This window comes from Pipra filicauda, unplaced genomic scaffold (genome assembly GCF_003945595.2).
Source record: "Pipra filicauda isolate LSUMZ 115617 unplaced genomic scaffold, ASM394559v2 scaffold231_size1239837_pilon, whole genome shotgun sequence".
NCBI lineage: Eukaryota > Metazoa > Chordata > Aves > Passeriformes > Pipridae > Pipra > Pipra filicauda.
The window spans coordinates 984,291-1,006,847 of record NW_024104345.1 but is presented as its reverse complement, the minus strand read 5'-3'; the positions used below and the strand labels follow the sequence as shown (position 1 = coordinate 1,006,847).

General features: G+C 43.0%; 2 protein-coding genes across 4 annotated transcripts in view; one reads left to right on the top strand and one right to left on the bottom strand.

Moving 5' to 3' along the window:
* Positions 1-1,225: 1,225 nt before the first annotated feature.
* Positions 1,226-10,565, top strand: CCR9 (C-C motif chemokine receptor 9). Of its 2 annotated transcripts, none has more exons than XM_039381559.1 (3): positions 1,226-1,237; positions 8,539-8,599; positions 9,089-10,565. In XM_039381559.1, exons 2-3 carry the CDS (start codon positions 8,582-8,584, stop codon positions 10,250-10,252), a joined length of 1,182 nt encoding a protein of 393 aa, XP_039237493.1. In that variant the 5' UTR covers positions 1,226-1,237; positions 8,539-8,581; the 3' UTR covers positions 10,253-10,565. The 2 variants fall into 2 exon arrangements, with proteins under 2 accessions (XP_039237493.1, XP_039237494.1); XM_039381560.1 differs by lacking the exon at positions 1,226-1,237 and adding an exon at positions 5,478-5,549.
* Positions 10,566-14,885: 4,320 nt separating this feature from the next.
* FYCO1 (FYVE and coiled-coil domain autophagy adaptor 1) overlaps positions 14,886-22,557 on the bottom strand; it is a 45,920-nt gene continuing 38,248 nt past the window's right edge. For both annotated transcript variants that reach the window (XM_027748545.2, XM_039381561.1), the window contains 4 exons: positions 21,768-21,863; positions 20,522-20,732; positions 19,142-19,251; positions 14,886-18,728 (listed from right to left, as the gene is read on the bottom strand). In XM_027748545.2, the coding sequence (XP_027604346.2) occupies positions 18,653-18,728; positions 19,142-19,251; positions 20,522-20,732; positions 21,768-21,863 (493 nt within the window). In that variant the 3' untranslated portion in view covers positions 14,886-18,652. The remainder of the gene's footprint in view (positions 18,729-19,141; positions 19,252-20,521; positions 20,733-21,767; positions 21,864-22,557) is intronic.

The following is a 22,557-nucleotide window of genomic DNA, read 5'->3' as shown; positions in this document are numbered from 1 at the left end:
AAAAACAAAATGGAAAGGGACAGAAGGAAAAGGCAGAAGCAAGAAGGCAGTCCTCCCTGGCACTCTCCTATCCTGCTACGAGTTGGGGCCACCTCTGCTTAGCTTCCCAGCAAAGCAGTGGCCACATGATTGGCAGTTTGGCTGTCCACTACTCCAGCATCTCTGAAGTCCTCCCATGTCCCCTGGCCTTGCTTCCACTGGCCATACACTTTCCGTTTTTCGCCTTAGCTCCAGAAGAAGATCCCGGCTCAGCCAAACCAGCCTTCTACTTCAGCTGCTTGACTTCCAGAATTTTGGAATTGCCCACTCTGGTGCTCTTCAGAGATGGCACTTGAAAACTGACCATCACTGATGGACCCTAGCACCTTCAAAAGGGGACCTCACTAATTAGTTCCCTGAACAGCTTGAATTCTGCTCACTACATATCCAGAGTTGAAGTTTTGCTGTCACTTTTCTTTCTGTCAGCGGAGATTTTAAACTTGATTGTTTCATGGTCACTGTGGCCAAGATGGTCCCAAATCACCACTTCATCCACGAGACCCTGTCTGTTAACAAGTAACAAATCAAGGAAGGCACCTTTCCTAGTCAGTTCCCATAGTACCTGTACCAATAAGTACAGGTGTTTTAGGAATCTTCTGGACCTGTTTGTATCAGCTGTGTTGATCTACAGGTACTTCTTGGTTGCTTAAAGACTAATTTGTTGGTGTCATCATCCTGGCTGGGTGGCCCATAGTAGACACCGGCAATGACATCTGCTTTATTTGTTTGTCCCTTAATCCTTACCTGAAGGCTCACAACCCCGCCATCACGCTCTGGAAGCTCTGTACATTCCAGCCCTTTTGTTACATACAACGCCACTCCCCCGCCTTGTCTGCCCTGCCTATCTCTCCTACAGAGCCTGTAACCATCCATTACAGCACATCAGCCACAGGATTCATCCCCCCAGGTTCTGCCTATGCCAATGCTGGTGCATCTCTGGGACTGAGCCAAGGCTTCTAAGCTCCTCTTGCTTTTTCCTTGTGCTGTGTGCATTGGTGTAGCGACATTTCAGATGCAGTTCCTTGTACCCAGCACCTTGTGTAGCCGACTGAGGATCTCACTGGCACACAATCCCTCAAACTTTGGTGTGCCACCCCATTGCTCGTTGCTGGCGAGTCTGGTTTTTTCCCTTTACCCTGCACATTTATGCAGGCAAACATTCAAGAGTTAAAAGCCACTGTATGAACCAGCCTACAACGTGAGTAACAAAGCCAATGATTCTCCTAAAATAGTAATTGGACCTGTCAAGTTTTTATATCCCTTGAGGACAAATGCAGCCAACAGAACATTTACTCTAAATGGGTACTCCAAACTAGCCAAGCAGGCACAGACAGCTCCCAAATTAATTAAGAATACACAGCATAGGAGTGTGAATACCTGACAGGAATGAGAACATTCAACACCAGCCCTTGGGTTTTTTACCCCCTGAACATGAGCTAGGTCTGGTCTGTCTGTCCTTGCTTGCCAAGTGCCAAAGGCACCATTAGTGTCTTTACTATAAGAAAGTATCTCTACCAAGCAAAAGAAGGCCAAGAGAGCTGAACCTCAAGGCCAGTGGAGGAAACGCAGCTGAGCATCAAACAGATGTACACACTCGGAAGAGCTTTCAGAATTCCACAGCACTCAGCCATTTCTGATTTCTCACTGATTTCTGGTGACACAGCCTGAAGCAGCAGGCTCCAAAGAATAGCCATCTCTTGGCTCATGACTTGTGTTTGATATGGACTTGGGCCATCAACAAGTGCAACAGATGAGGAAAAACTGAAGAATGACAACAACTGAAACTAACCGTTATTTTTCCACGCCATTAACTGGTTATAAAACTATCTAACTTGTCAGCTTGTAGAACAGAACACAGTAACTAACAAAAAGAAAGCCTTTTAGTCAGAACAGATTATCACGTTGTTATAAGAAAGTCATGATTTGGGCTTACAAAGTCAGCATTATCATTAGTACCTTTTCTGAAGAGGAAATCCTTGTCTTTTATCAAGTGTTAAGTGCAAGAGTGGGTAAATGAAACAAAAAAACCCAACCTACACACCAAAACACACCCACACCCAAAAAACTCTATTCAGATTTTATATCTTTATGTGTATCTACAGTGTGTTTTTTCATGGGGAATGCCTCGTTCTTGTGTCTCAGCCCTACCCTGCAGTGACACCCAACAGGAAAAGCACACCAAAATGTGCCACTACTAAAATACTTCTTGCTGTCCACTCTTCCTTCCAGTTATGCCCATGCTTTACAGCCCAGAGGGCTTTTCTGCTGTCAGTAATTGCTGCTATTGCTAATGAATTTACTGGTGGGTTTGGTTAATTTCTTTTCAGAGGCAAATAGATGAATAATAAATTGTGCTTATTTCTCTTCAGCTGTGTATGATCTAATAATTTGCCTGTTATTTCCAGGTTCAGATCCTCAGATGCCTCTTAACAAACAGTCCTTTAAAGCCTGTTTAAAAAGGCTTTTCATGAACACAAGATGGATTTTTACCTGATTTAGAAGAAAGTAAAGCCAGGCTGAGATGGGTCACCTAGGGCTATTGGTATTGGCAGTTTTAACCCAGAACGTTGTATTTTGAATTGTGGGGTACAATCCTGTTCTTTGAAACTTACTGTTTGCTGCTTAATGCTAAAAGGACACCAGTAAAAGCCATTATTTGTCCTACTGTGTCATTACAATGGAATGTTTAGTATCTCTTGGTACCAAATTCCAGCAATATTAAAATAATAACAAAACACTATATTGATCATCTGTGTGAAAAATACAATCTGCCCTTCAAGCCCTTCCTTAGAACCTTTTTGGAAGAGAAAAGTTTATTTTCTGTCCAGTCTCGCCCAAATGTGTGCCAGAGCCTACATGGCACATTGTGGTGTGATACGCAGAGAGAATGGGGGAAAGAAAAACTGCTAGATGGATTTGCTGCATATCTGTGCCTTAAATGTTTTACTATATCACATGGTACGTATTTTACTACATGCTATAATTTTACTATGATACATAATACGGTAGTGCCATTACAGATTCCTTCTGTTTTTCTCACAATAGCTTCAGGCTAAGACTATGTCATGGCTTGTTGACTATTACTGTATCTGAAAAAAAACCCGAAACAAGAATTGAGCTCAAATAATAAGAAAAAAAAGTCAAGAAATATGAAGATGAGGGGGAAAAGACTGAAAAAGTGGTAGAAAAACTGCTGGTAGTTTGTGCAAGATGCCGCTCCACTATAAAAACATCATCCTGTTCACTATGAAAGGTGCAGTAGGTGCTGCACACAATTTTATTTGCTGTTTTGAAAAACTTACTCTGTAGAATAACTTTGAAACAACAAAGCAGTCAACACCATCACCAAAATGTGCTTTTACTCATTACAGAATTTGTTTTAAAGTGCTGTGACCCTTGCTGATTTAAATAAGATAATTAATTCCCAACTGCTTACTAACATTAGGAACCCTGTTCACATTAAACTTGATGCTGCTGATTTTCAGGGATATTCTGTAACATCTCAGTGCTCTGTAAAAGCAGCTGCTGATTATATGGCTCTGCACAGGGATTGCTGAAGCATACCTTGGCAGCAAACAGGAATTGGGTTCACAGAAATATAGATATATATATTTGTGGTAGAAAATGGGTAACTGTGTATCTTCAGTACTTAGTAATTCTACACTTTAAACCTGTCCTATTTTTGTGGAAGAAAAGTAATACTACACTTAGGGTAGTGTAAATAATATTTTTTTCTTCCAAGCTCCGTGTCTGCAACCCATCCTCACTGCCAAAACTAAGTGGGTTTTTGGCTACTGTTAGAAGTTCACTTGGGCAGGCTTAGGCTGGTGCATTTTTGGGCTGGATGTTCTAATTACCTGGGCCATTCAGAGAGTTTTCAGGACAGTTTTTTACTTTAGCTCTCCACCTTTCTAAAGAGAAGGAAAAATTTAATGACTTTGTACTCACACTGGAAATGGGAATAAGAGCACTCTTTTGTTTGCTTGGCATGGAAATCCCCAGGAATCCCTGTGTGTAGTTTACCTAAGCAGGCACTCAGAGACACTGATCTCACTGATTTAGCTCAGTTGGTTAGAGCATGGTGCTAATAATGCCATGGTTGTTGGTTCAATCCCTATACAGGCCATTCACTTAAGAGCTGGACTCAATGATTCTTGTAGGTCCCTTCCAACTCAGAATATTCTGTGATCCTGTGGTCTGTAAAATATCCTGCTCATAGAGGACAGTGAATTGCTCTCCTAAACAGACCATCTGAGGGGTTGTTGAACCTCTAAAATAGCCTGCTTGGAAAGAAGCAGGTTAATGTCCTCTTAACTGAGGAGTGGAAAACAGATATATTAAAAGTCAGATTTAATGTAAACACAGTGCAGTTTTCACTGTGGCAAAAGGAAACTTCTTGATCAGCCTCAGCAGAGGGTATAATCCCAAGTTTTGTTCTATTTCTGCAAAATCTTTCCAGAACCTGATCAGCACATCAAGCTGGGTACATCTCTGCCATTAGTACAGAGGAGCAATAAATGAGGAGCTTTAAAAATCATCTCAAGTTGTGCTTAGTATTAAGCACTGTGAATTTAAAAAGAAGACATATAGGAAATGCTGGTGGTTTTAATTTTCCTGTTTACTTTAAACTAACAAACAAAAAAGCATTACACTTGCAAGTCCTCTTGATGAACATGAAAGCAACATATCTGCAAGAAAAAGAGAGATGCTTAGTTTTGTAATGATATAAACTGAAGGGAAATCACAAGTTATCTCATGATGCATGCTGGTATTGCGGGGACTGACCACATTGTCTCAGTTTTTGTTTGAAAGGAACTAACTGTGGATGGCACTGAGCAAAGATAGAAATAAGGAGCAAGTTTTGCAGAAATTTGGCAAATGGACAAACTTTCACACCGTTCTGCTTCTGTTCCCACCCTCGGGGGCAAAAAAGCTGCTGCTGTGAGCAACACTCACTTAACAAATAGCATTTGACAGAAAAGTAATGAACAAGATGAGCAGCTCCCTGTGCTCTGGTCTGGACATTTATCTGCCCCAGGGACTTTTAATACAGCGGAATGGGCTGTGTGAAGTGATGGGATAAGATAAATTTATTACTTTGCCTCTAGGGAGAATTAAATTAACTGATTAAAGTCACTTAAATCCTGAGCACAAGGGCTCAGATTCATGAATGAGAGACCAAAGAATGTGAAGATCCTTTGCATCAGAGGCTTTACCCATGGGCATGCCTTTACCCTACTGAAGTTAATGTAGCTCTCCCAATGCTGAATCAGCTTGCATTACACCAAGGGCCAAACAAGCCTGAATTAGGAATAATTACCATGGATCCCCTGTCAGGCAGCCATTTGCCAGCCCAGAGTAACTTGTGCCAGAGCCCAGAGACTATGCCTGTGCTTTCACACCTGTGCTTTCCTTAGCAGGTACCCTGGAGTTTATCTGAGACTACTCCCTCACTTCTGTTTTCCTACTGGAGTGCCCAGGCTGTGAGAGAGGCCAAGTGTCATACGGAGGTATCATCACATACAAACCTACACCTGTTTCAGGAAGAGTTTCAGGATGACAACTAAGTATTAAGCATATGCAGACACCTTAGTGGTGGAGCGTGGAGCAGCTGGGGCTCCTTCCCTTTGGAAGGGGATGCCACACTGTTGACACTGGAGCATAATGCCAAGTAACAGTGGAGCCCAACCCAAACCCTAGCCAGAATCATTGTTTTCTCCTTAACTGGAACTGAGCCTGAACTGCAATTTGGAAGTTTCCTTGAAGTGTGAGTTGAACGAGCATCAGTCATAGCTGAATGATATCATTTAAGCAAAATACTGTGATGCTTGGACTTTCTGCAGAAACAGGAACTTAAATCAGAATAATTTGCATGTCAGCTTACCAGAAAGAAGACATAAGATGTGCAAATTCATATATTTATTAACCACTTCTCACTGCCTTCCTCTTCAAAATTTTTCCTGTCACTCTTCTGGATGGTTGTCACCAGCAGGAACTTTACATGACTACCTGCAGTCCCGTCCTGGGTCTCTCCACTTTCTGCAGCAGGAATAGCCTGGCCTTTCCTCTTGAAAGTGGTGTACTTTTGTTTTGCTCCATTTTGCTGTTGCTTGCAAAGCACCAGTTTTTGTGAGGCATGATGCAGTTCCTGCTACCCTGGCTCCTCCTTGCTTGCAGCCTTGGTGTGCAACAATGGGAAGCTGTGCTTGTGGGTCAGCCTGAAGTGGGCAGGACCAGACCCTCCTTCCTGTTGCAGCTTCCCCAGCCTGTTGCAGCTTCCCCAGGGTACACTGGCGGCTGCCCAGAGAGACTCAGTTCTTGTTCCAGCATATTTTTTTCCTCCAGTGAAAGCATTTTGGAGCAGGACACAGCCTGGGAGCAGCCTCTGATTTGCCCTGTGCTAGATGATGCACATGAGCAGAAAAATGATGGTATGCGATGTTGTCCTTTTGCTATTGAAAGAGTTTACCAGGAAAAAAGGGGAAAAAAAAAAAAAAAAGAAGATTGCCATCTGTGTTTGAGCCACCTAAACCCTGCAAACCACAGAATAAACAGTCTGTGACAGGTCTAATCAGCCTGGGGTCCCAGGAGCACACACCCAGCTCAGCCTACAAAAAGCCCAAAGGTTGATTAACAGGTTTAAAGAGCAAACATGCAGAGGTGTGGCTGCTGGGCACCAAGTCCAGGCTGCCCCCCTCCCCCTCCCAGCGACTGTGCCAGTGAGTCACACCCATAGAATGTTAAGGGTTGGAAGGAATCTTGGAGATTGCCTAGTCCCACCTCCCCCTGCCATGGGCAGGGACACTTCCTACTAGACCAGGTTTCATGGCCTTTTTCAACCTGGCCTTGAACGCTGCCAGGGTTGGGGCATCCACAACCTCCCTGGGCAACCTCTTCCAGTATCTCACCACCCTAACAGTAAAAAAATTCTTCTAGCCTAAATTTACCCTCTTTTAATTTGTACACATTACTCTTCTTGTTCTGTCACTACCATTCCTGATGAGGAGTCCCCCTCTGGCTTCCCTGTAGGCCCCCTTCAGATACTGGAACATTGCTGTGAGGTCTCCACACAACCTTCTCTTCTCCAGGCCAAACAGCCCCAACTCTCTCAGCCTGTCTCATAAGGGAGTCCCCTGCCTTCTCCACTATTCATATCTGTCTTTCCCACGTTCAACCTCCGTGGAAAGGAAACAGAATTACAATCATCTTTTTTTTTGCCACTCAGCTGGCCCAGTTACAATCATCTTTGTGACTGCAATTTAGGGTAGGTCTGACAGCTAAAAGAAAATGACATTATAAAGCCCCCTGGGGATGCACAGCTCTGCACTCTTCAGCAGATGCTGCAACAACATGTTAGAAATGGGTACGGGGAGAAATCAGTAGCTCGCTGACCGCCTGTGCCAGCCACAGTCACAGGTGCTTTTAGTCAACAGGCAACAAGCAGCCAGAGGGAAGCCAGAGCACGAACATGGGCCATTTGTCCATGGAGAAGGTTCGGCTCTGTCCAGCTTCTGCTGTGGCGAGAGGTTTGGCTCTGCAAGGTGCCCTCTCGGTTGGTTACATGACCTGCTTTTGAAGGGTTCTGGAGGGAAGGTCTGTGCTGTTTGAGGGTTCCCAGTAGCCCCAGGCTTCATCCCCAGGCACTATCACAGACAGGCTAGTGCAGACCATGTTGAATAATACTTGAGTGCATGGGTTTTGCATCAAGCCTGTGAGACTCAGCTACCTTTTGTGATGGTGGACTGACCAGAAAAACAATCTGCAGCATAAAAAACCAGTATTTACTTGTTTACTGGGGCATAGGTTTCACAAGCCAACGGCAATGAGCGCTGTGCCTAAACTCAGAATCACAGAGTGGTCTGAGTTGGAAGGGACACACATGGATCATCGAGTCCAACTCCTAAATGAAAGGCCGATACAGCAGTCAAATCCCAAACCCTGGCATTATTAGTACCATGTTCTAACCAACTGAGGTAATCTCAGGGTCACAGATGAGAAAGAGAAGTTGCAGGCAGAGGTTAATCATTTGCTGCAGAGGATGCAAATATTTAAGATTGCAAACTAACTTAAAGGCAGATGCTTTTCCTTATTGGTTGCTAGATATTTAAGAGACATATTTCATTTTTTCTCCTGAATCTTTTTGAAGATATGGTGCTTTCAGATTACTTCCTTATTACATGTGTATGCTGGGCAGTCTACAGCTTGTTAAAAACGAGATTGCAGTGACTGTAGTACATCAAAGGACTTAAACAGCACAGTGCCATAGAGAAGTTGAAGACCTAAAGTAGGATAAGTGTAAATCTGTAAAATGGAAATAGCTAAATAATTCAAATCAGTAACATCAATTTCTGTGTGGTTTGTTCATCTTCCGGCCAGACTTCTTTCATAGAGTTGAGGTTTTTATTAAAGGTAGAAGAAGAAGAGGAAGAAAGAAAAAAGTCACAGTCCTACTTCAGAGCTGTTTCAAATCAGTTGTTTTCCCTGATCTTTCCTCTCCAGGCTACGGAGCCTCCTTCAATACTGAGTAACAATCTGGCTGAAGATGGCAGCTGCAAGCATAGTGAGTATACAGCTATGTTACTGTTCATCACTGTTTTCCTCTCCCCCCTCTTTTCCTCCATCAGTTTTCTGCCTCTTTCAAGCCAGTGGTGCCATTCCACTGTAGCAGTAAAACGAAGCCTTCTTCCCCACCTCTTTCCAAGTAGGGCATTTTGCGTTTTGTATTGTATTCGAAGCTGCCAATCCAACCATTTTTTGAATGAGCTGACAGAGAAAATGCTTTCACCACCTGCTGTTTTAATAACTGAAGTTGGCTGGAGGTGGTGAACTACTCTTTTGTAAAGAGTGTGTTACTCAGTGGGTCTTTTTTAGAAGTCTCTGCTGTGCTGAACACTTCGAGCAGTCTGAAACGCACTGTTTCCCTGGCAGCCTTTGCACTTTCCCATTTAAATTGAATATGTTAGGCATCTTCAAATGCATCTGGTGGAGAGGGGCAAATGCATGCTTTACTGAGCCTCTCAAAACGAATTTACCACATGTCGTATTGCAGGTCACCCACCCTGACAAGACTAGCCTGGATTACTACAGGAATGACAGCGCAGTGCTGTTCCTGTGTGGAAAACCAGTGAACAACACAGACTTTATGTGCGACAAGAGGCAGGTCAGGCAGTTCTCTCAAGCCTTCCTGCCGGTGTTTTTCTGGCTTATCTTCACTGTGGGCACAGTAGGAAATGCTTTGGTTGTGCTTGTCTATTGCAAATACCACTTCAGGAGAAGTATTATGGATCGGTACCTGCTGCACCTGGCCATCGCAGACCTGCTGCTCCTTTTCACCCTCCCGTTCTGGGCCAAGGCTGCTTCTGATGGCTGGATCTTCAAGGACTTCATGTGTAAAGTCGTCAACAGTCTGTATAAGATCAACTTCTATGGCTGCAGCTTGCTTCTGACCTGCATCAGCTTTGACAGGTACATCACTATTGTCCAGGCAACGAAAGCTAAAACTTCTAAGCGAAGGTGGCTCCTGCGCAGCAACCTCATGTGCTTGGCCGTCTGGCTGACAGCGCTGGGCATGTGCATCCCAGAAATCATATACAGCCAAACCATGCAGGTGGGTGACATAATAGTTTGCAAAATCACGTACCCACCAAATGTCAGCAGGATCTTCGGAGTTACCATGCTGGTCTTGAAAGTCACAATCGGATTCTTCTTCCCGCTCCTCGTCATGGTTATTTGTTATGCTCTTATCATCAAGACCCTCCTACAAGCCAAAAGATCCCAAAAACAGAAGTCGGTGAAGATCATCACCATGATCATCACGGCTTTCCTCCTCTCTCAGTTCCCGTACAATATTGTTTTGCTGGTCAAAGCCATCAACACCTACACTGGGGCAGTGTACAGTTGTCAGGCTGCCAATCGGCTGGACATCGGGCTGCAGGTCAGCCAGACCATCGCCTTCCTCCACAGCTGCCTCAACCCCTTCCTCTATGTTTTTGCTGGTGAGCGCTTCAGGATAGCACTGGGCAGGATGGTGCAAAGCAGTGGCTGCTGCCGAAGCAGGGTCCAAAAGCAGTTCTCTCCTGCCTGCGACAGCCAGGAGCACAGCTCAAACTGGTCCTTTACCATGCTGGGGAGGCAGCAGGTGAGGAACTCCCTGATCCTTAGCACTCACTTGACCTCCTCTGTTATGTCCCCTCCTTGCAAAGTCCTCTTGTAAGTTAGTCCTCACTCTCTCCTCTCCAGAGGAACATGAGACTCTTTGGAAACCACCTGTGTACCCCAAAGACTGTCCCAGAGGAGCAGGAAGGGTTGGCGGCCCTATCCTTGATGTGTGGGACCCAACTGAGGTTTGCTTGCTGAAAAGATAGGAAACCTTTGGCAGAGAGCAGCAAAGTGGAACCATACTTGCTATAAGCAGAACTGACAGAGGACAAAAGCTGTCTTTGTGACAGCTGTAAATAGCAGCTCCGACCACAGCCTGAAATAACAAGTCTTACAGGGAGATGATAAACCCAGTTACAGCAGCAACAGAGGCAGATAAAGCAGGATGAACCACTCCTCCTCCTCATAGGAAGCAGCAGGAGGGAGTTCAGCCTTCATTTGCTGTGATGCCAGGTCTCCCATGCAGGTGGCCAGACTCCAGTGCCCTGCCAGACTCCTGCACCAGATCCCCTCCCCTGTAAAGGAGAATGGCCTTTAGCTCCAACACTGGTTTGTTGAAGGGGGCAAATGCTGCTCTCTGTGCAGGGGCAAATGCAACTCTGTTTGGCTGCTCATGCGGTTCTTATTGCAAAGAAAAGCCAGTCGTCTGTGTTCATAAACTGGTCATTGCAGAATCTGACCTGCCTTTCTCCTATAGTTTAGCTGTGTGGTGTCAGGTGAAATTTGGTACAATTAATGCTATAGCTCCTTCTTTGGTACTGGAAACAAATCACACCTCACAGTAAAAATTCAAGGGTATCAGAGACACTGCACTGTCTGTCCCAGGGATATTTTCTGAATGGTGCAAAACTGTAGTAAACCAGAACACAAAAACCAAACCCATGGTTCAGCTGACTGCCAGTTATGTGCTGGTATCTTTGCTAACAGTGACAAAATATATTTAGCCTGGTGCCAGTAAGACAGATCATTATTAAGCGTCAAACTTAACGACATTTGGAATGAGACTTCAGGTTGGCAGAGGCAGCAGTTCCCAAAATGCTGTGCTGTAATGCACCCCACAACTTCTATAGGACTTTTGGAATGCCGGTGTTGGTGCTGTAACAGTGCCACAGGACATCATGTGTCCATTGCGCCTCGCTCATCCCCTCACAGGGACATGGCATTGCCTGTCCTGCCTGATTGCAAGCCTCCACTTCCCAGTCTTCTATTGCAAGTCATAGTGCTCAGGAGGTTTTGTTTTAAATAATCTCATTTAATGTAGTTTGCTTTCTGGTTAATTATTTCTTCCAGGTAAAAAGTGGTTTCATTGTGCATTTATCATTAAAGAGTGTTGATAAACACAAGCTTTCTGCATCGTTTGGCATTGCTTTTCTAGTGGATAGGGTACATCTAAGCAGATGGGGTTCTAGTTCTATATAAATTTATTGGACTTTAAAATATTTTTTTTAATTTTTCCTTTGGGAAAAAAATGGTCAAAGATGTACATATGTTTTACTGTATGTGCAAGAAGGGTTGGGGGGGGGGTTTGCAATCTGTATTCAGCAAACAGAAGCTGAAATTCTGCTAAACAAAGGCACTGTCACATATCCCAAAAGGATGAACTGGTTGTTTCTTGCCCACACGTCCTTCCCAGTTTGGATCCATACACATGACCTGTTTCCAATGACAGGATTTACCCATCTCAAAAAGGCCAAAGGAAAGCTTTTCTAACAGGGTTTACTTCACATATCTAATCCTTGGGGTGCAGCTGAGAACTCCGCAGGCACCAGCGGGTTTAAGCTCCTGAGACGAGGGGTGGGGTAGAGTTTTGGGAGGGAAGGCAGGTTTCTGAGGGCAGGAGAGGAGGGAGCACACTGGGGGCAGATGCTTTCCCATAGCAGCCCTTCCCATGGCTGAGGGTGCTCCTAGCCAGAGGGTCCTCCTGGCCCCAAAAGAGCCCCCGAGTTATGCAAACAAACAAGTGTGCAAACTTTAGGGGCTGCCAACCTCTGGTCCTGTCTGGGGGCCTCAAGCTCCTCTTCCCTGCATAGCATCTCACCAGTCCCGGGAACTTGAATTTTGTGGCCTTCTCAGAGAAGATAAAAGCTTCTTCACTCTCCAAAATGCCATGGGAAATATTCATGCTTGATCAGCAGGTGAAACTGCTGAGGGTGGTGAAGCGACAACAAAATTGGAGCAGTTTGGGGTGATGGGGTCATCCCTGGGTCATGAACATCCTGCTCTGAGTCAGGCTGCTCCCTGCTGCTTTGCCAGGGCCCAGCCCCTCTGGGATGGGTTTTCCCTCATTGGGCTTGTTCCACCACGGCTGCCTGCAGTCCAGCAGCTGCTGGTGGCTTCCGAGGCTGTTGGTGCCTCATGTATTTGCAGGGAAGCTGCTACCTACAGGCCCTCTGGCTGTAGCCTCATCACTGGTGGGGTTCCTTGTTGCTGGCCACCACAGTCATGGAAATGTTTGCTGTCATTACCCCCTCTTCCATCTGCTGAGGGCCTCCATCTGCCAGCAGCATAGCTCCTTGTGGTCAAGCCCTCCTGGGACTCCTCTGTCCCTCTGCCCTGATGTTTTAGTTGAATTTATCCTACCAAAACTGCTCTCATGCCTCACTAGGCTGTCCCCAGCCTTCAGCTGATGCACTTTCCCAGGAGGGGAGTTTTCCGTGAAGGCAAAGGGTTTGTCTCCCCTACCCCTGTCCCTTCACACCTCCTGTGGGACACTGCTCATGTCTTACCCACAGCTCCAGCAGGATGGTCACTAAGCACTTGTTGGAAGCCCCAGGAGAGGCCTAAGATCTTCCATGGCTTCGTTCCCCTCTGCTCTCTTTGAGGCCATTTTTTCATAGATGTTCCCAGTTTTGGGCTGTAGTCTCCTCTGCTGTCGCTTTTCTTTAAAGGAGCAGCTTGACTTTGTCTGCCCTAAGTGTTGTCACCCAGAGACCAGGGTGCAGGCAGTCACGTAGCACAGCACCACGCTGCTTGTGGTACAGGGAGAGGAAGCTGGGAGAGCCGATAAGAAACTTTCACTCTCCTCAGGCAAACCTGCCTTCCTGATGCCTGCTCCTGCCTGAACAGACATGCTTTATACCAGTGCCTCTTCCAGAGAGCAGGGAAGTGATGGAAGGGTGTGAAAGTACGGCAATTAAAGCTGCAAGCATCACTCAAGTGATGGTAAATAAAGTCCGCCATTGATCTGAGTTCAGTATGTGCAGACCCAAGTATGCTCTGAATCAATTATCCTTTATTTAACTGAACAGATACTGTGGTTCCCAGTGCCTTCGAGTGCTGCCTGATTTTTCCAAGTCTCCTGGGCCATGTTTTTAAACCTTATACTTGGGCTTCAAAGCATCCCCGTGACACTTGAAGGACTAATGCAGAGGGTACTGCTGTCTTGTGGCAGCTTCACACGTTCCTCACAGCAAAATAGAAATATAAGGCAGAAGTCGGGTTGGGAGAGCCTTGCCACTAGCACCAAGGAAGGGAGGTGGTAATCAACATGGGTTAAAATGGATTATTGGAAATGTACACAAAAGTTTTCAATAGCTACAGCCTTCCCTGCAGAGCTGATGTGCAGCAAGGTAAGGTCACTTACACGTGTATTGTGTATTTGTAAAACTCAGTCTTGGCAGATCCCTTGTACTCCAGATTAGGCTTTGCTGGAGACCCTGTCCTAGAGAGAAGCTTCTGAGTGTGGAACTGGGACTATATCACTTCAGCAGTGATAAAGTGACAAGGTGCACTACCAGGCAGCAGCATGAATTTCACTCTCTGATGTTTCTGCAGAGCAAGATAACTCTAGACTTAAGCAAAATCAGGAATATTCATAAGACACATGCAGTATCTAAATTCTTCACATAGGCATTGAAAATAAAAGGCTGCTTTGTGTCATCCTCTGGAGATGCTCCTGGAGATGCTCTGAGACTTCTGTTTGTAATTGTAGCTTTGAAATGAGGGATCGCACAATATGAGGATAACCTTGAATTTCATATTTTAATTTAATAAACAAATAATAAAAACAAAACTTGAGGAAGATGGAAAGAAGAAGGAAGGTTCCACAAACACAGATCAGTCTGAAACACAGACTCATGTCACATATATTCCTGCTGGAGTGTGGGGACAGGCTGCATCGCAGCCTCCACCCCAGGAGCAAACTCCTGTGAGGAAACAGAAATAGCTGACAAAAGAAGCAATGACTGGTGGTGATGTGGCCTGCTGTCCCCCCGACCCATCTGGATGGCCCCAGCAGCTCATGTGTTTACCATGTGTCCTGGGGCTGGGATTACAGATGCAAACACTGAGGTGACACCCAAAGAGTGACTGTGACTCACACAGCACTTCTTGGCCTCTCGCTGCCGTGCCCCATAACCCAGGCGTACAGAGCCAGCTAGGACCTGGGGAAAACCAGATGGGAGTCCTAAGCTGAAGGACCATGCTGCTCACTGTCAGGGACAACAGTGACTTTACTTGCTGTCCTTGAGGCTGCTCTGGTTCTACCTCTGAGGACTGGCTCACTTAAGGATCTCCACTGTTCCTCTGTTGTACTGTACAGATGTGGCCTTTCACCACTATTTGTGAAATAGCTGACAATCTATTTTTCTTATTTTGTAAAAGCTTTTCCCGCTTAGAAGTAGACCATACAATCATCAGATTTATCTTCCACACAAAGCTATCTCGACCATGCAGGAAAGGGACATACATTCACAACGATAAAGAATTTTATTTTTTAATTCCTGAGGTTAAAAAAGGGGGAAAAAAAGCATCAAGAAACATTCCAGTACACAACCGTCTACATCTCTGTAACAGACACTGGTATACATAATTTTTCCCATATCTGGAGCAAGAAGTTTGATGTGAACAGGGTTTGCAATTCTTTGGCAGTTTAGACCAAAAGATGCTTCTGAACAAGTTACAACCTCAGTGATTGAGCATGATTAAAACTATAGTGCAATTTCAATTTTGAGGAAGGAGCAAAGTCAGGCTTTTGTAGCTTTGCTATTTTGTAACACGGTACGTTCTCGTGCAATACATCTCTGTCATTTTTCATTAAGAAACATTGAGTAAGATTGAGTAAAGGAACACTGTCATTTTCTTAAAGAAACTACATTCTTTTCTTCACATAAACCTCTGTATAACAAAAATCTTACCCTCCATACCTCCTAACCCTTTCCAGCACCCAGGAAAATCACCCAATTGCTTATGCTGAACACAGTATATAATCTCTTTGTCCTACGAGTGAGACATCCCCTTCAATTAATTTTATGATCAATTTTAAATATTTCTTTTCTCCTAATTGCATTCCTGCAGGTAATAAAAAGCCCAATTCAACAAATCACCTGAGCACCTGTAAATAAACAGACTTTTCAGCATCACTGGCACAGCTCACACAAACAAGTGCCTTATGAATGGAGGTATAAGGTGCTTGAATGAAATAATCTCTTGCACAAACCTGCACTTGTGCAAAGTCCTTTATTGGGTTTCCATAGCTCCAGTGGCATTCAAACAAAAGGTCAGTACTAATGTCAGGTTCTTTACTAACTTCTCTGCACAGCCTCTTCTAGCTGGTATGATGGGATTCTTGTTGTTGACAAGCTGGTTTTGAACAGCTGCACTCTTGTCCTTACCTGTACCTTAGCACTCCTGTACCTTAGCATCCTGAGTATTTCATCATTTGAAACTTTTTCTCCTTAAATACTCTCCCTGGTTAGGAGCAAACCTTTTGATCTTTAAACTAGAGGTTCTGGCTTCCACTCTTAGTCCTCTTTCAGAGAGGAAAAAAAAAAAAAGCCATAAAACTACTCTCAAGGGGCAGGAAAACCTGAAGAAAAGGTACCATAAAGACTCAAATGCTAAATGAAAACAATCCAGTGGTTTTATTCCCCTCCTTCCAAACATATGCTTTAGCCAGTCTCAGGACTGTCAACATGAAAGACCTTCAGGGAAACATCTAGCTTACTAGATGGAGACAATTAGTTTAGGAGTTACATAAACAGTGGCTTAAAAATATTTGCCACAGTATGAAAAAATGTTAAGAACTGGATGTGGAGAGGAAATGAAGACAATTTTTCAATATTTTTCAAATAACTTTGAATAGAGAGACTTCAAATACTTTTGAACAGAGATGTCATATTTTGGCCCAAGCTACTTGACAGTGTCCCTTTACCTTACTTTTGGCATTTTAAGAAAGATATCCCAGTAAGATTAGTATTCTACCTAAGAACAGCAAAATGCTTTTAAAAACCACACCTAAAAGCTTAAAGGAAAACTGCAGCAGACTTCAGTAACAGCTCAGTGAAATTGCATAGCATATGGTACACAGTGCTCCATTTTTAAGCAATAAATAATCTCTTCTTGCCTAATTAAATATAAAACATAGCTTCAACACTGAAATATGCCATAATTCCTGAACCGATCCGTGTGCTATTTATGGCCTGTTTATTGCCCATGTCCATCTTTGTCCATCTCATGTTCATGCACACAGCCAGGTATGGGTTTAATTGCACTGTAGCCCTCAGGAGGAAGAATAAATCTGCTTGTACTTTGCACTGACCCCTCTGCCTGGCAGAGGCTGGGGAGCACACCACTGGTATGGGCAAGAAGGCAGCTGAAGGGAGGGAAACACTATCCATTAACCAGACACCTAAAATCCAGGTGCTCCATGAAAAGTTGTTATTCTTTCACAGTCTTTTTCAAGATCACTGCATTTATATATTGTTAAGAACTGGAACAAATGATAAGCAACCTTTAGCTTTATCTGCAATTCTTTTCTTTCCTATGATCATAAATTTCCCTCTTACCTCAGCTGCTACTGTGTAAATGTCCAACACTTGTTTGTGATCACCATCTTTTAAACAACCAACCAGTCTTTTGATGTCGGAAATCCCTTGTGGGTAATGGATTGGACCAGCGACACATAAACACCAGCTGGACTCCCCTGACTTTCTTCCCTAGTCAAGTTGATCCTTCCAATTCCCTGCTCTTGCTTTTACATTTACAAGTTTGCCTCCTTACCCTCCCCTAAACCATTTGCTTCAGTTTGTGCTTGCCTCTTTTTCTTCTTTCTCCTTATGTTTTACTTTCTGTCTCTTACAATGACTCCTGTATATCAGCTACAGCTACCACCAGGTCTCTACAGGGTTCCTGACAGGCTGTGCTGGTCTTCTACCAACTGTTGCACTAAAACCTTCCAGGTCTGAGGTTTCCTTGGGAGAACAATGACATGAGAAATCATACACACCTAAAATGATGAGGAGGGCTGGTTGAGAGAAAGAGCTTTTCTCCTTTATCCTGCCAAATGTTTTGCCATTCCACCAGAGGACAGGATTTTAAAACAAAAAAATCTGCTTTCAGATATTTTGACAAAAGGATAAAATTCTATACAGAAAGCAGATGGTTTGTGTAGAAATTCTGTATAAATGAGAACCCAGTCTTCCCTTAAGAGGCAGTGTTTACAGCCAGCTCTTTCTCCAGATCCAAGATGAAAAGTTAGCAGTTGGATAGGGCAACTGCAAGGTTTAGGAAAGGGAGAGAATACACTAACACCGGGTGGAGAGCTCCTCAGGCCTGGATATTCATTCAGTCTGGATGGACATTTTGAGATCGGTTCAAACATTATTGCTGCCTTCCACGTGGTCTAGAGAGAGAGACACTGCTGATGTCCTCAGAAACTGTGCTTTCCTATGACTGTTGATGACTAAGGTGCTAAGGCAGGAAAAAGGAATTTTCTTCCTCATAATATCACACAGTGAGCAGTACTTTACAGAGGATACTCCTTGTTCTGCCACTGCTACTGTAAGAATGGACCAATGTACAGAGTACGGTGAGCGAAAGTAAAAGGAGTTGCTGCTTCATGTTGTATTGTTTTGTAACTGGTAGTGATAAAGCATTTGTAAAGGCCAGTTAAGGCTTACCAAATCTTAGCCCAGAATTTAAAAAACTCCTATGCTTGCTGTTTATAAAACTTGGAAAAGATAAAAAATTCTAGATGGATTACAATATAGGCCTGTGAAGATTGAAATATTGCATAATTGTTGTACTGACTGTAAGAGTAGCAAAACAGAAATGGTTATGTTTACTCCTCAGTGAAGAGGTCAAAAATACACTTTTTTCTTTAAATTTCCTTTTGAAGGATATTTTTGGAAGAAAAATAATGCGATAATTCAGCAGAAAATTTCAGTTTGCATTTAGACACCCACACACTTATTTTTCTCCCCACTGAAAAAAAAAATTGGTTATTATTGACCTGTTAAATCAAACATTGGCTTTTCAGCAATCTGTACACAGTACAGAACCATTAGTGTTCCTGAAAAGGCTTCCATTTTTTAGTGTATCCATCTCTTCTTAAGTGCATTATAACTATTGCATAGTTTCAGAGTCTTCAAACACAGTGGTAATCAGTCTGCTTACATGTACATAAATAATATAATTTCTTAAAAATTTAATTAAAAATAACACAGTATAGTCAAGGCTATGGAAAATCACTTCCATCATAGATGACGGGTCGCTCAACAGCCAAGTGATAAAACACTCTTTTTGAGATAAACCTGTCAAGGAAGAAGAGAGAGCAAAAAGATCATGTTAGCTGAAGTCAACTAGGCAAGAAGCCTTAAAAGTGTATTCAGTCTTTCACCTTATATGTGAGTAAAAAATTGACTGTTGTCAAAAGAAAGTCTGCCTGTGCAAAGGCCTGTTAAGCCTCCTGTTAATAAAATGACAATCCTGACCAAACTGTCTTGCTTACTTCTGTTTACCTTTCCAGAGGTGGAAACAGAAGAGTGGAATTCTGTTCTGGGGGGAGAAAAACCCAAACAAGAACAAGAACCAAAACTCGACCTTGAAGATCTCTTGGCCAATTTCTCATACTTACTTCTGAATGGAAGAATAATGATACATCTGATCAGTTCCACAGTCTCTAAAACTAAGTTTATTTCACCTTTTACACCCAGCTAGGACTTACCTAGAGAATGTGTTATCAAATATCAGTGTGTAGATTCCAGGGTTTCTGACTTTCACCTGTCCTCTGATAGTTTCCTTATGAGAGTTGCAGCGAGTCATAGGGATAAGAACCTGGAATTCAATACAAATCAAAATGAAGCTTGCTATTTGCCCTATAAATTGACATTTGCCTTCAGAAAAGTATTTAGACTTCAGCCATCTTGAAACTCCCAACGTGCATATCTGCCTGCAAAACTAATTATTTTAACTGATGAGCATTAAAACCTCACCCAAGCTAAAATCTCACAGTGAGATACCTGTTTTCCTCTGATAATCTCTTTACAGCAATAACCTATAAATCTCTGCTTTAGAGATAGAATCAAATCCTGATCTTTTAAATGTTAATCTAAGCAACTTTACTAACACTGCCTTAAATCCATATATCGAAGAGCAAGATTTAGCTAAATATGTCTCTTAATATATGTTTTTATACTCCCTGTATTATAAAATAAGCTTTCTCAGCAAATCTTAATTGTTTATCTGAGCTTACAGCAAAAGCATGTGTATCTATGATTCTATGTGTCTTGCTGTAAAACCCTAGCACAGTTGTCAGAAGAGCAGCTGACATAGATCAAGAATGACCCCATAAAACTCAGAAGTTATATCAAATAAATGTATCAAGACAAAAGCAACATTCACACTTCATTCGGCTTTCAGATTAAGAGATATTTTACATGGAGTTGGTAACCATGGAGTGAATTAACACATGCTATATAAATGTCTTATTCCCCAAGTAAATCACAGCTGTAGAGTTCCCTCTACCATGGTGGATTAAACCAACAGCTGCCTTGTCTTCAGTAAAACTTTGCAATTACTTGAGTAAAATAGATTCACTTAATCCATAATCCTCATGAAATATGGACAGCACATATAAAAACTGGTACCTTGGTCACTGGCAAAGCAATTTTGAACACCATCAAGCTTATGCTTCATTGTAAGAAATGTAGATAACCCAAGCAATTTATGTTTTCTTGTGGCTTCTGCTCAAGACCTGGTAAATTTGCCCTAAAGGGCTTGAAATTAAGTAAGTTTGAAAAAGGGGAAAAAAAGAAGAATTTTGCAGGCTTGGAACTTTTGGTTTTGTTTAATAATAGTGGGTGAATTTCAGATGCAACCAGTAGAAGCTACAGTGCTTTTCAACTGAACTTTTGCAGGTGACATTAAATAACTACAGATGTAACCCTGCCTTTAGCAGAACTGCAGCTTAACTGGAGAAACAAATCCTTAATGCAATAGCAACTGGCATTTTGGTGAGACCTCCTAGTGATACTTGCTGATTCCTTTAGGCAGCCGAATGTAGAGTACTACAGTCTCTAAGGTAGTAAGGAAACAAAGGTCTTACTTTGCACTGATCCAGTGGTGTGTCTTCAGATTCTTGGTAGACAACGCTGAAGGATATGCTTTTGGGGTCTGATGAAAAGATCCAGCTAATTGTTAGTCCCATCTCTGTAACAGTGATGGGAATGATACTGTAGGTGCTGGATTTAATGAACAGCTCTTTGTTGCTTTCTCCAAAGTTTATGATCTCTTCCACTGTAAGGGGTAATCTGATCCTGTGAGTGAGAAAAATACAATTACTTGAAGAGATCCAATCGACTTACTCAGACAAAAAAAAATCACTGCTTTTTATTTTGCATCTATTTGAGGAAGACTCCACAGCATATTTTGGACAGGTCCACAAAATGCATGAAAATTCAGCCTTAGAGGAAGGCAAAAACTACAGAAAAGCTGACTGATATTAAGAACTTTCACTGCTCTGGCAAATGTGGATTTTGTTCACTTGTTTATTTCATTTCACCTAGAGAAAACCAGTGCTGGAATAAAGCCTTTTAGAGTCACTACAATTAAGAAAGGAGTCTGCTGCCCTCTACTGTTCTTTTTAAACATAAATTTAAACAAAAAATAAGTTACCTAATTTATTCACCTTTCTCGGTATCATTTGTACAGGAAATGGGGATCAAGAGTACAGAGGGGATGGATGGATGAAATGTGAACAGCAGATCCTTCTAGATCCTATGAAGCACTTAATGCTACATCTTGGTCTATTTTACCCAAACAAGCTGTAAAAAAGCTGCCTCAAAATACTTCCAATTAAAAAGGAAGTTCTTTGCACCTAGATGAAGCATTATCTCGGTGCTAAACTCCTAAAGCATTATATGAGCTGACCTCATTCAGATATCTATTTCAGACTGCAAACAGGTCCAACTAGCAGTGCACTCCCCGACTCGTCCCTGCAGTCTCTTTCAGCGACTGCTAGAACTGCACAGCCCTCTAAGCCCCCTTCCTGTTGACAGTACCTCCTTCTAAGAATAGAAAGGAAGATTTTCTGGTGTGATGTGGACCTACATCTTTCCTTCTCGTTCCCCACTTGCACTAAAGTTTTGTAGGACTGAAGATGGAGGACCTGGCTTATTGCTGCTGCTCTGTGTAGTTGAGTTACACTCTCTCATCCTCCTCAGATCAAATTCTACTGCAGGACACAAGGGATCAGCTCTTCCGGGAGCCTGTAAGACTTGTGCTCACATAGCTGATATCTGATCTCAGCCTTTATTCTTTCAGCCTGGAGGTAATGAAACTGTTCTGCTTACATAATTTCTCCTGACTTCAACAAGCATATCTCAGCATCTTGAGCAAGTTGCCACTCTTCAGATTCATCAAAGGTTGAAGAATTACAGGTACTGTTTCTAGAACAAGGGAAAAAAGGAAAATCATGATTACCTGAGTAGTATGTGGTCAAATACCATCTGCATGCTGATGCCTTCCTAAAATAGAAACACTTTGATAGTTCTAATACCAAATTCTAGGGTTCTTATTTTGCACATTCTAGTGACAAAACTGCCTGGGCAAAACTGCAGCCCTATTTGCTCACCACTGGGCACAAACATAAAACTGTTCCTATCCTGGTTTCATGAGCTAAGAAGAATACATAAGTACATCCAAAACATCTCTTCTGCAATCATAAGATAATACTGAGATGCTCTCAGGTTTTAAAGATTCCCTGGCAGGTGGAAACTTCATGGAGGCCTGACACAAGCAAAACAGTCTGCACTTGTCCCTTAATCAAAGCTGGCAAAGGGATAAGGCATTTCCCCGGATTTAATCTGTGAGGTGTTTGAGCATATTATCCAGTTCCTTACTCTGACAATTGTACACAAAACATATTTTATCACTGTAGAATCACTACCATGTGTCTTCTTTTCATACAAGGAATACGAGACGACAAAGCAGGACCTCTCCTCCACACCATGATGTGTCCAGAAGAGCAGAGGAAGAGGATGGAAGAACCTGCTATCCACTCCTTACCTCCAAAAGGGTGTATGCTCTGGGTGAACAATGGAGTAGCATCAGTTAGATATTACAGGGCTGGACACAGGGAGT